Raw genomic sequence first — 16041 nt, 5'->3', positions numbered from 1 at the left:
GGTCTTTTTATTCTCTCCATTGGGAAAGTATCTCATGAATAGCTTAGGTTGAAGGGGATGTGGTTAGATACCACCAACATTAAGTACCAGCCCACCTTTCTCTAAGCCTTCATAAGCTTCTCTCTTAAAATTTTCTCATAAGTCTTCAAACAATATTAATTTCAGCCTGCACTTTACCAGATGCCTGGTGCTGATAGACAAAGATAAATAAATGCAGCTAGTGAGGGAGACTGATATAATAGCAGATAACTCATACAATGTGGTATTAGAATAAAGACTTTATATATAAATAAAGGAAATAATTCATATTTAGTAAAGTATAACCTGGATTTTAGGGGAAATTTTTCAGAAAAGTGAGAGAACCTAGGCCATAGAAACTATATAGTGTGCTACTTTGATTCACTATGGTAATTGATTTTTACCCTTTAATCTGTCTCTTGAGGTTGAAGTCCTTTCCCCTTTTATAAATATAGCAACAAAATGAGATGGTTGGTGAGGATTCTAGGAACTGCATTCTTCTTAATCAGACATTGTTTCCTTTACAGTTATAAGCTGGAACCCTCACCAGTAGTAGTCTCTACTACCTTGGTACCAAATATTATGGAGAAACCACTCATTCTGGAGATACCTACCATCTCTAAAACAACCACTACTGAGGAGGTATCATTTTTCAAAAAGCCATTAATTTTAAAAGAGGAACTCACTACTGAGGACACAGGCCTTTTCAAAAGGTCATTATCTTTAAAGAAGTCCACAAATCAGGGGGAGGTATACCTCATGGAGAAGCCGCCATCCTTACAGGGGGAAGCTGACAACGCTGATGAGTTTGTTGTAGAGCCAATGACTTTTGGGAAGAAGCATAAAACTGAGGAGGCAGCCATCACCAAAGGAACATTATCTTTAAAGAAGATGTGTACATATCAGGGGGACTTGGCTTTGCAGGACGTCACTGTTGAAGGGGATTCCTTCTTTATGGAGCCAACAAACTTTAGAAAGAAGCCTAAAACAGAGGAGGCAACCCCCACCAAGAAGTTGTTATCTTTAAGGAAGAAGAAGAAGTGTACCACTCAGGGGAAGGTGTCCCATATGAAGAAACCACTAGTATTGCAGAAGACCACCTCTGAAGAGGAGTCCCTCATTAAGGAGCCACTGGCTTTCAAGAAGAAACCTACCAGCAAGGAGGCAACCTTCACCTTGAGGCCATTATCTTTAAAGAAGAAGTATACTATTCAAGGGAAGTTGGCTCACTTGAAAAAGCCATTAGAATTGCAGAAGACCACCTCTGGAGAGAAGGCACTCATTAAGGAGCCATTGGAGTCTCTCTTCCAGGAGCCATCTGCATTGCAGGAGAAGCACACCACTAGTGGGGAGGTGGTCCTCTTGAAGAAGCCACAGGCATTGCAGGAGGAGAAGGACAGTAAGTATAAATATCTTATGGAGCCAATGTCCCTTAGGAAGAAACGTACTACCAAGGAGACAAACCCCACCAAGAAACCGTTACCTGTAAAGAAGAAGTGTACCATTCAGGGGAAGATGTACCACTTGAAGAAGCCACTAGCATTGCAAAAGATCACCTCTGGAGAGAAGTCATTCATTAAGGAGCCACGGTCCCCTAAGAAGAAGGACACCACTGAGGAGTCCCTTTTCCATGAGCCACCCACGTTGCAAGAGGAGCACACCACTCAGGAGGAGGTGTCCATCTTGAAGAAGGCCTTGACCTTGCAAAAGACTCTAACTGAGGAGGAGTCACTTTCAAAGGAGACTTTGGCCTTTAAGAAGAAATGTACCATTGAGGAGGCAACCCCCACCAAGATGCTATTATCTTTAAAGAAGAGAAAGTGTACTAGTCAGGGCAAGGTGTCCTGCTTGAAGAAGCCACTAGTATTGCAGGCCACTTCTGGAGACAAGTTGTCCTTTAAAAAGAAGTCTACCACCGAGGAGGAGTCTCTCTTCAAGGAATCACCTATGTTGCAAGAGAAGCATACCACGCATGGGGAGGTAGCTCTTTTGAAGAAGCCAGGGGCATTGCAGGAGAATGTTGATGGTGAAGATGAATTTCTTATGGACCCAGTTCCCTTTAGGAAGAAACATACCACAGATGAGGCAGTCTCTACCAAGGAGCCTTTATCTTTAAAGAAGAAAAAGTGTGCCTCTCAAATAATGATGTCCATCTGCCAAGAAATGTTGGACTTGCAGAATATGATTAGCAAGGATAAGGAGTCCTTCTTTATGGAGCCAGTGTCACTTAGGAAGAAGTCTTCAACTGAGGAGACAATCCTTACCAAGACACCGTTATCTTTAAAGAAAAAACAATTCATGCAGGGGAAGATGTTCCTCTTAAAGAAGCCACTGGTCTCAGAGAAGACCATCTCTGAAGAAGAGTCACTCTTTAAGAAGCTATTGCCCTTTAATAAAAAGTCTATAACTGAAGAGGAGTTCCTCTTCCAGGATCCACCTGTATTGAAAGAGAAGCACACCACTCTGCAGGAGGTGTCCCTCTCAACTAAGCCATTGGCCTTGCCAGAAAAAACCACCACTGAAGAAGAATTGTATATTAAGGAACCATTGACCTTAGAGGAGAAGCCTACTACTGAGGAGGAATTCCTTTCTCAGGAGCCATTTTCATTGCATGTTAAACCTACCAACAAAGATGAGTCCCTCTTCTGGAAGGCTTTGGGCTTGCAGAAGAAGACTGATACCAAAGAGGATTCCTTGAAGAAGCTGTTGGCTTTGCAGGAGAAGTGCACTACTGAAGAGGAATCCCTTTTAAATAAACCATTGGTTCTGAAGGAGGAGCTCTCCATTGAGGTGGCAACAAGCCTTGAGAAGCAATTATCTTTAAAGAAGAAACCCATTGCTCAGGGGGAGGTGTTCCTCTTGAAGAAGCATTTGGCCTTGCAAGAGAATATCACCAATGAAGAGTCCTTTATTAAGCAACCACTGGCTTTTCAGAAGCCCAGCTTTGAGGGGACCATCCCAAGGGAGTCCTTGGCCTTGCAAGAGAATCCCACAGTTGAAGAAGAAGCTACCCTGAGGGGGCCCTTGGCCTTGAAGGAGAAGCCCAGCAGGGAGAAGGAGACCCTCTTCAAGGAGCCATTGTCCTTTCAGGAGAAACCTACCCTCAACGAGACATTCCATGTCAAGGAGACATTTGCTTTGAATGAGAAACCCACCACTGGGAGGGAGTTGTCCCTGAAGGAGCCATTGGCCTTGCAAGAGAATCCCACCCAAAAGAAAGATAACTCTCTCAAAGATTTCTTGATCCTCCAAGTTGAAACCAGCTCATATGTGTCCAGCACTGCCCCCGAACCCAGAACAGGCCTGTCCAGTGTGGGCAAGTTCAATATCACAAGCAAGTCCAGTGCTTGTGAATCCAGTTCCAATAAACCTTCCTCATCTTGGGGCAAGAGGTCACAGAAGGAGGTATCCTGTTCTCTTTCTTCTTAAATTAGATGATGTGTTCTTTGTTGTCCTGTAGGTGGCTGCTAGTAAAGAGATTTTTTTTGCCTTCCTAAGCAATTGATCTGTATATAGTAAGCTATAGTAAATCAAGTTGGCCTTGTGGGATCTCTTGACTTTCCGATTGGCATAGAAATACACCCAAACAATTAGAAATTATTTATTCCAGGAATACCCACAAGGATCTGGAATATTGTGTGTGTGTGTGTGTGTGTGTAAATTGCCTTTCTTAGTAATTGCAATCTGCATTACAGTGGACTCCAGTCAAAGATGAGTAAAGTCTACAGAAGCATCTCCCAAGGAAGATGGTATTTAAGTTGAAAATTGGAAGGATGAAGGAATGAGATTTGGCAAGCAGGAGGAGAAATACCCCTCTTGTAGGCAAAACAAACTGGGTAGAGGTATAGAAGGGAGGAAAAGGCTACCAAGAAGATGAATTGGGTTAGATCAAAACATTGGGACAAAACAAGTGACCTAAGAAGATACGTGACATAAGTTGAAATAGTAAAATAAGAGTGTTTTTCCTGGAGAGTCTTGAACTTACCTGTAAAAATGGTGCCTAGTTCCTAGGGCAGAGCAGGCGTGTACAAGAAGGACTAAACATTTCTTGGTCACTTGGCAGTATGAGGATTGAAGAACCAGGGGGTGCTCTGTTGTGACCCAGGATATATGAGGCTTGAGGAACCTTAGCAGAAGATGACAGTGGGAAGAAAGAAGTGTATCCTTTATGTGTATGTGCTAAGCCTTCCTTGGAATCTTTCTCCTCCTAATATCTTTTTGGTGATTTCCAAGCAGGTAACCCCATTGGAGGATATTGACAAGAACTACAGTGATCCATTTTTCAACCCAATATATGCCAAGGATATCTTCAGTTACATGAAAGAGAGAGAGGTATGTAGGTGGCTGTTGGAGGGGAAGGATTTCTAGGTCTCATTTCCTCATCATTCCATCCTTCAAATGCAAGTTGAAAGGGGAAGTAATAATGATGATTAAAATAATAACAGCAACAACTGACATCAACTGGTAGCTTACCATAAGTTAGACATTGAGGTTAAGGGGTTTATAGACATTATCTTGTTTAATTCTCCCAATAACTTCATGATGGTATGTATTATTATCTCCTTTTTATAGATTGGAGAAACTGCTCAGAATCACACAACTAGTATATGGTAGAGCTGGGATATGGGCTAAAAGTCTGATTACCTTGAAGACCATAAGCCTGTGCCTCTAATTGTTGAGGAGACAGTCTCAGACACAAAAATAGTAGTCTTCTTCTGAGTGGCTGCTCTTTGAGATCTTTTCCCTTCCCTATGCAAGTTTCTGGCATCATATGTAGAATCACTCTCCAACCTGGTGACATTTTCTTCCTCCTTTAAAATCAGCCAGTCTCCTTGACCACTAAAATTCGTTGATTCCAAATTTTCTTCTCTCTCTCAACGGAACAGATGGGACCAAGATTATCTACCAACTAAAATTTTAGCAGGCCATGCATAAGAGGGAGGATGAATATCTTGTCTTTAGAGACATAACATTTGATTTACTGACTCCAGACCCTTCACTTTTTCTAGTGTAGCTTGGAGGAAGTAAGAGATAATTTTGTTATACTACAAGTATGGGCCTTAGCTCAGCAGTGTCAGTTTCACTTGGGATCTTGTTAGAAATGCAGAAACCTAGCCCCACCCAGACCTTCTAAATTAGCATGTGAATTTTAAAGATCCCCAGGTGGTATATGTGTTAAAGTTTGCGAACCACTGCTCTACACAGCATGGCATTGTGCTTTAGATTGAATTGCAAAGAAGGGGCAGAACCTCTTTGGTATTCATCTATAGTCATAGGTGTGTTCCTGCCCATATTCCATATTCCCCCTGGACTCCTCCATATCCACCCTGACGCTTGAATATGACGTGCATCCATTTCCCAAGGATAACTAGAACTTGTCTGGAAAAGGAGACTTTGATCGGCCCCTGATACCAGCTGAAAATAATGAGTTAGAACTGAAGAAGTTAATTATGTTGTTACAGTTTCTTTGTCTGAGATGTTAGTTGCAAGTATTTTTTTCCTAAGTTACAATTTTTGAACTATAAGAAGAGTTTATGGATTAATATTTCTTTTTTATTGCTGCCAGGAAAAGTTCATACTTAAAAAATACATGAACAGGCAGACTGACATCAGCAGTTACATGAGGGCCATTCTTGTGGACTGGTTGGTAGAGGTGCAGGTAAGCCTGACAACTGCTGCTTTAAGGGGCTGCCCTTCTCTTTATTGATTTTCATTCAGTATCACCAGATGCCAGGCATGGTAAAAATTTTCTGGGTCTACAGAGCTGAGCCACGGTTCCTGCCTTCAGGGAGCTTATGATCTAGGGGGCAAAATAAGACACGCAGACAGATATGAGTACAATAAAAAGTAGAATACACTAGGTACTGTAAGAATGTTATACATAAGGTACTGTGAGAACCCAGCGGAAGGAGAGACTATTTCTAAAAGAGGCAACGATGGTATGATAGTTTAATCATTCTCAAAATTTTGTAAAAGTCTATTTAGTGATTTGGATAGGGGTCAGTGACAAAGTCTTTTCAAGCTTTGGGTGAGATTGGTGATAGGAGGGACAGTGTGGCAGACATGGCAGGACCAGACAGGGCAGGTAGCTATTTGTCCAGGGTTGGATGTTGAGGCAATAGTGCTATGAATACTTAATTATCATTTTACACAAAGGAAGGAGAGTCCAGAATAGTACCTGGCACATAGTGGAGTGTCAATAAATATTTGTTGAATGAATGGAATTGAATAGTTTGCAAGAAAATATAAGGCATAGGCTATGCCCAGAAGAGTCTTAACTATATAATTAGGAAGAAAAGGTAATATAGTTTAATATCCTTTATTGAGTACCAGAGGAGTGGTTCAGGGTCACTTTGAAGTAACAGACCAGGAAAATATGGTAGACACGATTTATTTGGATATCAGTAAAGCATGAAAATGCCTCTCATCTTATGAAAATAATAATGGGTAAGAGTATAATTTGGGGGTGCCTTGGTGGCTCAATCAGTTGAGTGTCCAACTCTTGGTTTTGGATCAGGTCATGATCTCAGGATGGTGAGATCAAGCCCTGCCTTGGGCTCTGCGTTCAGCTGGGAGTCTGCTTGAGATTCTCTCTCTCCTTTTCCCTCTGCCCCTCTCTCCCCCGCCCTCTCAAATAAATAAGTAAGTAAATAAATAAATAAAATAAATAAATAAATCTTTTTTAAAAAAAGAGTAGAATTTGGGTAGATCCTATGTAAGTAAAGCTGATCCCAAAGATTGCTGATCATTATTAAGCTAGAAGGAGACTTCTAGAAGATTGCCAGTGGACTTTGTTCTAATCAACATTTTTATTAGTGATGTAAATGAGAACAGAAAAGATAAACTCATCAAATATTGCATGGCGTAAGACTAGGAATAGGGATAGGAAATAAATGGATATCAGAGATAAAATATCTCTACTAGCTGGAATGATGAACTGAATCTTTTTTAAAAAAGCTTTTGTTGTTATTTTTATTGCACAGAAACTCACATTTGTTATAGCAAAGTAATAAATTATAATTACCTGTGATCCCACAACTCACAACCACAGTTAATATTTGTGTGTGTATATTATTCCTCCACTTTAAGTGGTGGTCATCTACTTTAGGGGTGCACCTCTAGTGCATGGATCATAGAATCACAGATGCCCAGGTCCCATCCCATACTATCAAATCAGAATTGTGGAGGTGTGGCCCAGGCACATATATATATTTTCTGTTTTTTTAAAAAGAATTTTTTATTACTTTATTTTATTCATCATGATAAGTGTACTCTTTAATCCCCATCACCTATTTCATCCATCTCCCCACCCACCTCCCCTCTTGTAACCATCAGTTTGTTCTCTATAGTTAGAGTCTGTTTCTTGGTTTGTCTTTCTCTTTTTCCTTTATTCTTTTGTTTCTTAAATTCCACACATGAGTAAGATCATATGGTATTTGTCTTTCTCTGATGGACTTACTTCACTTAACATCATACTCTCTAGCTCCATCCATGTTGTTGCAAATGGCAAGATTTCATTCTTTTTTATGGCTGAATAATATTCCATTGTGTATATATACCATATCTTCTTTATCCATTCATCTATCGATGGACATTTGGGCTGCTTCCACAGTTTGGCTATTGTAAGTAATGCTGCAGTAAACATAGGGGTGCATGTATCCCTTTGAATTAGTGTTTTTGTATTTTTTGGGTAAAGGGGCACATGTATTTTTATAAAGCTCCACAAGTGATTTTTTTTTAAAGATTTTACTTGTCAGAGAGAGAGAGAGAGAGAGAGCACAAGCAAGGGGAGTGGCAGGCAGAGGGAGAAACAGGATCCCTGCTGAGCAGGGAACCCAACGTGGGGCTCGATCCCAGGACCCCGAGATCATGACCCAAGCTGAAGGCAGACGCCCAACCAACTGAGCCACCCAGGCACCCCTCCACAAGTGATGTTAATGTACACCTTTTGATAGAGAATCACAGTTCTAGAAAACATATATAGTGTTTTTATAACTTTAATTTTCATATTTTTAAATGGTAAATTGGACTTTTGGGTATATAGTTCTATGAAATTTTAACATTTGTTTTGAAATAAGATTCATAAGAAATTGCAAAAAACAGTATAGGGAAGTCCTGTGTAACTTTCACCTACTTTCTCCCGATGGTAACATTTCGCATAACTATAATATAGTGTCATAATTAAGGTCTACAGGCCTTATTTAAATTTCATAAGTTTTACATGCATTTATTTGTTGTGTGTGTTTCGTCTGTATAGTTTTATCAAACAAAAATTTTGTAAGCACTACCACCACAGTTGAGACACAACTGTTCCATTACTACAAGGATCCCTCATGTTACCCTTTTATAGCAACAGCCGTCTTCCTCCCCTCACCTTCCTGTTCTTGGGAACTCCTAATTTGTTTTCACATCTATATCTTTGTAATTTCATAAATGGTATATAAATGAAATCATACAGTACATAACCTTTTGAGATTGACTTTTATCATTCACCATAATTCCCATGAGATCCACCTGTAGTGCGTAAGAGTTCTGGTTGCTCTGTATCCTTGTCAGCACTTGGTGTTAGTATTTTTTTAATTTTAGCCATCTAATAGGTGGGTAGAGGAGTCTCACCATAGTTTTAATTTGCATTTCCTCAAGGGCTAATAATGTTGAACATCATACTTACTTGTCATCCATATATCCTCTTTGGTCAAGTGTCTTAAGTCTTGCCCATTTCTTAAATGGGTAGTTTTTTTTTTTATTATGTTCAATTAGCCAATATATAGTATATTTTCTTTGTATCAAGTTATTGAGAGTTCTTTACATATTCTGGATACAAATTCTGTGTTGGATATGTGATTTACAAATATATCCTACCAGTCTGTAGTCTTTTTATTCTCTTATTTGGGTCTTAGAGCAAATTTTTTTTTTTTTAATTTTGATAGTCTAGTTTTTCAGTGTTTTCTGTTATGGATTGTGCTTTTTAAGAATTCTCTGCCTGAACCTAGGTCATGAATATTTTCTCATATTTTATCTGAAAGTTTCATAGTTTTAACATTAAATCTGTAATCCATTTTTTTTTTAAAGATTTTTAAAGAAATTTTATTTATTTGACATAGAGATAGAGAGGGAACACAAGCAGGGGGAATAGGAGAGGGAGAAGCAGGCTTCCTGCTGAGCAGGGAGCCCGATGCGGGGCTCGATCCCAGGACACTGGGATCATGACCTGAGCTGAAGGCAGACGCTTAACCGTGTGAGCCACCCAGGCGCCCCTGTAATCCATTTTGAGTTAATTTTTGTATAGTATGAGGTTTTTGAGGTCAAAGTTCATTTTTTTTGCATATGTATCTCCATTTGTTCTAACACCATTTGTGGGAAAATATACTTTTTTCCTACTAAATTGCTTTTGCATCTTTGCCAAAAATCTATTGACCTTATTTGTGTGGATCTCTTTCTATACTTATTTCTATACTTTATTCTGTTTTATTGATCTCTGTGTCTGTCACTTTGCCAATATCACACTGTCTTTATTCCTGTAGTTTTATAGTAGGTCTCAAAACTAGGTGATGTGATCCGTCTAGCTCCATTCTTTTTTTTTTTTTCCATAATTGTTTTAGTTATCCTAGTTCATTTGCTTTTCTATATAAATTTTAGAATCAGTTTGTTTATATCTACAAAAAAATCCTGCTGAGAGTTTGATTGGAATTGAGTTACATCTTGTGCAGAAAAGAGTTAACAGGCCAAATACTGTTATCCTTAGAAAGTCCTGTTTGCAAAGTTGGCCCATGTCTGGGCATCTGAGAAGTTGACTGGTAAACAGTTCCCTACACTGCTATAAAACCCTCCCTTAATGATAACTGTGCCTAAACTCTTTGTATTAACAATGTGGTTTAGTGATGGACACTGGGGAGGGTATGTGCTGTGGTGAGCGCTGTGAATTGTGTAAGACTGATGAATCACAGACCTGACTCCTGAAACAAATAATACATTATATGTTAGTAAAAAAAAAAAAAAAGCAATGTGGTTTATTCTGAACACCTGCTTTCCTTTTGTGAGTCTGAAATTTTGGTACATGCTAGGCAGAGAGTGTTTACATGACTAGCTCCCAATAAAATCTTAGGCACTGAGTTTCCCTGGTAGACAGCACTTTACATGTATTGTCACATCTCATTCCTGGAGGAACTAAGTGCATCCTGAGCGACTGACTTTATTGGAATAAGACTCTTGAAAGCTTGTTTCTTGTTTTTGGCAAGTTTTGCCCATGTTCTCATTTACTTGATTTTGCTTTCTATCTTTTGTTATAATAAATCCTAGCCATGAGTATGACTATATGCTGAGTCCTCTGACTAGGAATCATTGTACCTTGGGGTGGTCTTGTGGACCATCAACACACATCTATAGGTGAATTTGAAAAGAATTAAGATCTTTTCTGTGTTGAATCTTCCATACCCACGAATGTGGTATGTCTTTCGTTTATTTCGGTTTTCTTTGATTTCTATCTTTTTACCATATAGATCCTGTACGTGTTTTGTTAGATTTATACCAAAATATTTTCTTTTCTTGGAGCTGCTGTAAATGATATTTTTCTTAATTTAAATTCAACTAGCCAACATATAGTACATCATTAGTTTCAGATGTAGTATTGTAAATGATATTTTTAAAAAATGTAGTTTTCCATTTGTATACTACTAGTATGAAATATTGATATTTGTGTATTGACCTTGTATTCTATGACCTTGCTAAAACTTACTTATTAATTCTTAGGAGTTCTTTTGTTTTTATAGATTTCTTGAGATTAGCTACATAGACAATTATGCCATTTGCAAATGGGGACAGTGTTATTTCTTCCTTTCCAATATGCATGCTTTTACTTTCATTTTTGTGTTTTATTGCACTGCATAGGACTTCTATTATGTTGAATAGCAACAGTGAGAGTAGACAACCTTGCCTTGTTCCTGATCTTAGGAAGAAAGCAGTTAGTCTTTCACCATTAGTATGATCTTAACTGTAGAGTTTTTGTAGACACCCTTGATCAGGTTGAGATATTTACTTTCCATTCCTAGTTTGCTGATGTATGTTTCTCATGAATGATGTTGAATTTTGTAAAATGCTTTTTCCATCTGCATCTGTTTATACAATTTTATTTGTTTTAGACTATATGGTAGATTATGTTGATTGATTTTCAAATACTGAAGCAGCCTCATTCCTGGGATAAATCCCACTTGGTCCTGGTGCATTATTCTTTTTAAATATTGCTGGATTTTATTTGCTGATATTTTGTTGAGGATTTTTGTATCTGTGTTTATGATGGGCGTTTCTCTGTAGTATTCTTTTTGTATTTTTGTACTGTCTTTGGTTTTGGTATGAGGATGATACTGACTTTATAAAATAATTTGAGAGTATCTCCCTCTTCTCTTTTCTTTTGTTTTTTTTTTTTAAAGATTTTATTTATTTATTTGAGAGAGAGAATGAGATAGAGAGAGAGAGAGCATGAGAGGGGGGAGGGTCAGAGGGAGAAGCAGTCTCCCCGCTGAGCAGGGAGCCCGATGCGGGACTCGATCCCAGGACTCCAGGATCATGACCTGAGCCGAAGGCAGTGGCTTAACCAACTGAGCCACCCAGCCGCCCTCCCTCTTCTCTTTTCTAGAAGAGATGTGTAGAATTAATGTTACTTATTCTTTAAATGTTCTGTAGAATTCACAAGTGAAGTTATTTGTGCCTGAAGTTTTTTTTCTTTTTCCAGAAGGATTTTAACTAAGAATATAATTTCTTTAATGGTTATAAGATTATTCAAGTTACCTGTTTTGTTTCAGGTGACTTGGTTTGTGGTTTGTGGTTTTCAAGGAATTGGTCCATTTCATCTAAGTCTAATTTATATGCATAGAGTTGTTCCTGTATTCCCTTATTATTCACTCTTTCATTCCTGATATTTGGTAATTTGTGTCTTCTTTTTGTTTATCAATCTTGCTAGAAGTTTATCAATTTTATTGATCTTCTCAAAGAACCAGGTTTTCATTTCATTCATTTTCTTACTGTTTTTCTCTTTTCAGTTTTTATTGGTATCTGCTCCAATTTTTATAGTTTCCTTTTGCTTTGGGTTTAATTTGCTCTTCTTTTTCTAGTTTCTTAAGGTGGAAGCTCAGGTTATTGATTTAAGACCTTTCTTCTTTTTTAATAGAAGCATTTAATGCTATACATTTCTCCCTAAGCACTGCTTTAGCTGCATGCCACAAATTTTGGGAGACATCCTCTTTGATCCTTGGACTATTTAGAAGTTTGTCATTTGATATCCAAGTGTTTGGAGTTTTTGCTGTTATTTTTCTGTTATCAGTTTCTAGTTTAATTCCATTGTGGTCAAAGAAAACACTATGTATTGTTTTAAATCTTTAAAAATTTAAAGGGTTAATACCCAGATGTGGTCTGTCTTGTTGAATGTTCCAAGTGCACTCGAGAAAATGTGTATTCTGTTGCTGTTGGATGGAGTGTTTGATAAATGTCCGTTGGATCCAGTTGGTTAATGTTGTTAATTTCTTCATTATCCTTGCTGTTTTTCTGTGTACTAATTCTGTTGTTGAGAAGAGTACTGAAATTTTCAATTATAATTGTGAATTTATATATTTTTTCAGTCTTGTCATTGTTTGCTTTGTGTATTTTGAAAATGTGTGAACATACACATTGGAGATTAGTTATATCTTCTTTATAGTGTTTTGTGACTTGCTTTTTTTCTTTTGTAACAATGTTCATGTAATTGTGACATCTTTCCAGATAAATTGGTATATTTCTATATCATTTATGTTGACTACATAGTATTCTGTTCAACTGTCATTATGTATCCAACCCCCTATTAATGGACATTTAGGTTATTTCTAAATTTTGCTCTTAGAAATAACCCTATAGGGAACATGCATATGCTTCCATTGTTCATGACTGTACTGTTGTTTTTCTGTATTAAATTACTAGGAATAGAAGTATTAGATCAAAGCAATGCACATTTAGAATTTTTGTACATATAGGCACTATTCTGAAATATCATGCCCATTGTATTTATACTGAAGAAAAGTGATTTTCTCATAATCTTAGCAAAATAGAGTGTTATATTTTTTGCCATCTGATAAATGAAAAATTTTAATATGTTTTTTTAAGTTGATGTACAGTAGCATTGGCATTTTAAGTAGTTAGGTCCATCAGTTTTTTTCTTTATGGTTTTAAGATTTGTTTCTTGGTTAGAAAAGTCTTATCCAGTCATAATTTAAATATTTCTCTGAATTTTTTCTAGAACATTTATAGTTTCATGTTCACATTTTTAAATCTTTGTCTGGAATTTATTTTGATTTTGGTGTCAGCACCTATACACCTTACCCCAATGATTATCCAGTTATTCTAATACCATTTATTGGTTTTCATTATCCACTGGTTTGAATTGACATATTTTTTTATAATTGAAGTATAGATGGCATACAGTGTTATATTAGTTTCAGATGTGCAACATAGTGATTCAACAATTCTGTACATTACTCCATGCTCACCACAATGTGTAGTTACCATCTGTTGCCATACAGCATTATTACAATATTATTGACTGTATTCCCTATGCTCTACTTCTCACCTGTGTGACTTACTTGTTTTATAACTGGAAGTTTGTCCCTCTTAATCTTTAATCACATATACTTGGGTTTGTTTATGGTCTTTCCAATTCTATTCCTTAGTACATTTGTCTATTCTAATATTAGTAGTATGCTGTTTTTATTATTATGGTTTGTAACACATTTATTGCCTCTTTACTTATTTTACAAAATATTCATGGTTCTCACACAGTAATTCTTCCAGGTGAGCGGTAGAATAGTTTTGTCAACTTTTCAAAAATAACCTGTTGGGATTAATTCGGGGAGAATTTACAGATCTTCTTTTGTAATTTTAAGTTTTAAAAGATTCTCTTCATATTGGGCTCGCTGACTTGAAAGGTTTTTCTTGGGTATTGAGGAATTTTTTTAATGTTACGAATATTATCCTTTTTTTCTTTAATTCTTAAATTTATTCATATATTGAGAAAGCAATTAATATTTTTCTGTACTTATTTTTTTTTATTTTATTATGCTATGTTAGTCACCATACTCTGTACTTACTTTGTATTCATCTACGTTGCTGAACTTTAGTCATGGTTTATTTAATTTACTGTTGGATTTGATTGCTTATACTTTATTTAGAATTTTTGCTTCTATATTCACAAATAAGATTCCTTTGTAAGTTTTTGGTGCTGTCTTTATTAAGTTGTGGTACTAGGACTGTTCTAGCCTAACATACCTACAAAAATTTTCCTATAGTACTAAGTTTAACACAGGAATTATTTTCCTTGGTGAACTGGCCCATGAACTTATTGATGCATGGTGCCATTTATGTGTGTCATTCTTTGATAACTCTAATAACATTGATGATTATTGGCCTACTAAGGATTTATTATTCTTCTTGAGTCATTTTTGTGGTTTATATCGTATTTAAAATTCATTCATTTTGTTGGTTTTTCACAGTTACTGTCGTAGACTATACATGGTATTCTTTTATAATTCTTTGTAATTATTTATTTTTTCATTTAAAATGTGTGTGATGTGTTAGCTTGCTTTCATGTGTTTGCATACATGTGCATGCTGTCTTCAGTGTTCCTTGCAAGAGTTTCATTCAGTTTTCTGGTCAAAGAACCAGTTCATGGATATATTTATATAGCTTTTCTTTTTTAAAAAAATTATTGACATCTGCTTTAATATTTGTTAATTTACTCTTAGTTTATTAAGGTTTATTCTGTTGTCTTCCTTAGCTTCTTAAAATGCGTGCTTAGTCTATTTTAATTATTTCTGACTTCAGAATAAAAGCTTTAAAGGTATACATTTTCTTCTAAGTAACAGTTCTGATTACATCCCATTAATTTTGAAAGATAGTGTAGCTGTCTTGTTTTTTTCTCAGTAATCTGTGATTGCAATTTTTATTTCCTTATTGACCTAGGTTTTGTTTTTTCTTTAAGAATAGTGCTTACCATTTTTTTCAAATGCTTTTCTTTTCTTTAGTTTGTTTGGTTTATCCTTTTATTGCCAATTTCTAGATTTATTGTACTGTGTGTTGAGAATGTGACCTGAATGATAATTTCTGTTTTTCTTAAGTTAATGAGATTTTCTTCATGGCTTCAGATATAATGGGTTTTTATAAATGATTCACTGATGTTTGTAGAAAACAGGTATTCTCTAGAATACAAAGATCATTATATCAATTAATTTTGATTTAATAATTATACAATTTATATGCTAATTTATTTTTCTGCTTTACTTATCAAAGTCTCAGAGCAGTGTGGTAACCATCCACAATCATTGTTTAGTTTATTTCTCCTGGCATTTCTTCACCCCCTCCATTTCACCTTAAATCCTCTGCCCCATACAATTTTTTAAACTATCAATTAATATATATTTATAAGGTGTGTATGTATTCATATATATTTGTGTATATGTATATGAATAAAATCAACCGTTTTCTACTTATTCCTCAGAGATAACAACTATAAATAATTTAGTGTGTATCTTTCCAGATCCTTTTATGTGTATGTTATCACTTTTATTAAGTTTTGACTATCTTTTCTTTAAAAATCCGAGAAACACACCGAGGGTTTTAGAGGGGAGGGGGGTGAGGGATGGGTTAGCCTGGTGATGGGTATTAAGGAGGGCACATACCGCATGGAGCAGTGGGTGTTATACGAAAACGATGAATCATGGATCACCACATCAAAAACTAATGATGTATTGTATGGTGACTAACATAACAAAATAAAATAAAATTTTAAAAAATCTTAAATTTTATGAGTAATGCATGAATGTACACACATATAGGCATATATACACATAAAAATGCAGCTTTTTAATGAGTGTGGGTTTTATGATATTTTTGTTATGAATAGGTCATGCTGTACACATTGCTCTGCATCTTGCTCTTTTAAGAATGTCTTAGTAATCTTTCCATATAATTATAGATCTACCTTATTCTTTTAAAGTGTTGCATAAT

At 36.4% G+C, this 16041-nt stretch overlaps 1 protein-coding gene across 7 annotated transcripts in view; it reads left to right on the top strand.

Annotated features, from left to right (window-relative positions):
- The window catches only part of CCNB3 (cyclin B3), a 63206-nt gene that overhangs the window by 32970 nt on the left and 14195 nt on the right, over positions 1–16041 (top strand). For 6 of the 7 annotated variants that reach the window (XM_078065499.1, XM_078065504.1, XM_078065498.1 and 3 more), the window contains 3 exons: positions 546–3423; positions 4252–4350; positions 5585–5677. In XM_078065499.1, the coding sequence (XP_077921625.1) occupies positions 546–3423; positions 4252–4350; positions 5585–5677 (3070 nt within the window). The remainder of the gene's footprint in view (positions 1–545; positions 3424–4251; positions 4351–5584; positions 5678–16041) is intronic. The other variant, XM_078065503.1, reaches the window with a different exon arrangement.

This window comes from Halichoerus grypus, chromosome X (assembly GCF_964656455.1).
Source record: "Halichoerus grypus chromosome X, mHalGry1.hap1.1, whole genome shotgun sequence".
Classification (NCBI taxonomy): domain Eukaryota; kingdom Metazoa; phylum Chordata; class Mammalia; order Carnivora; family Phocidae; genus Halichoerus; species Halichoerus grypus.
The sequence above is the reverse complement of the archived record's forward strand: the minus strand, read 5'-3'. Positions and strand labels throughout refer to the sequence as shown.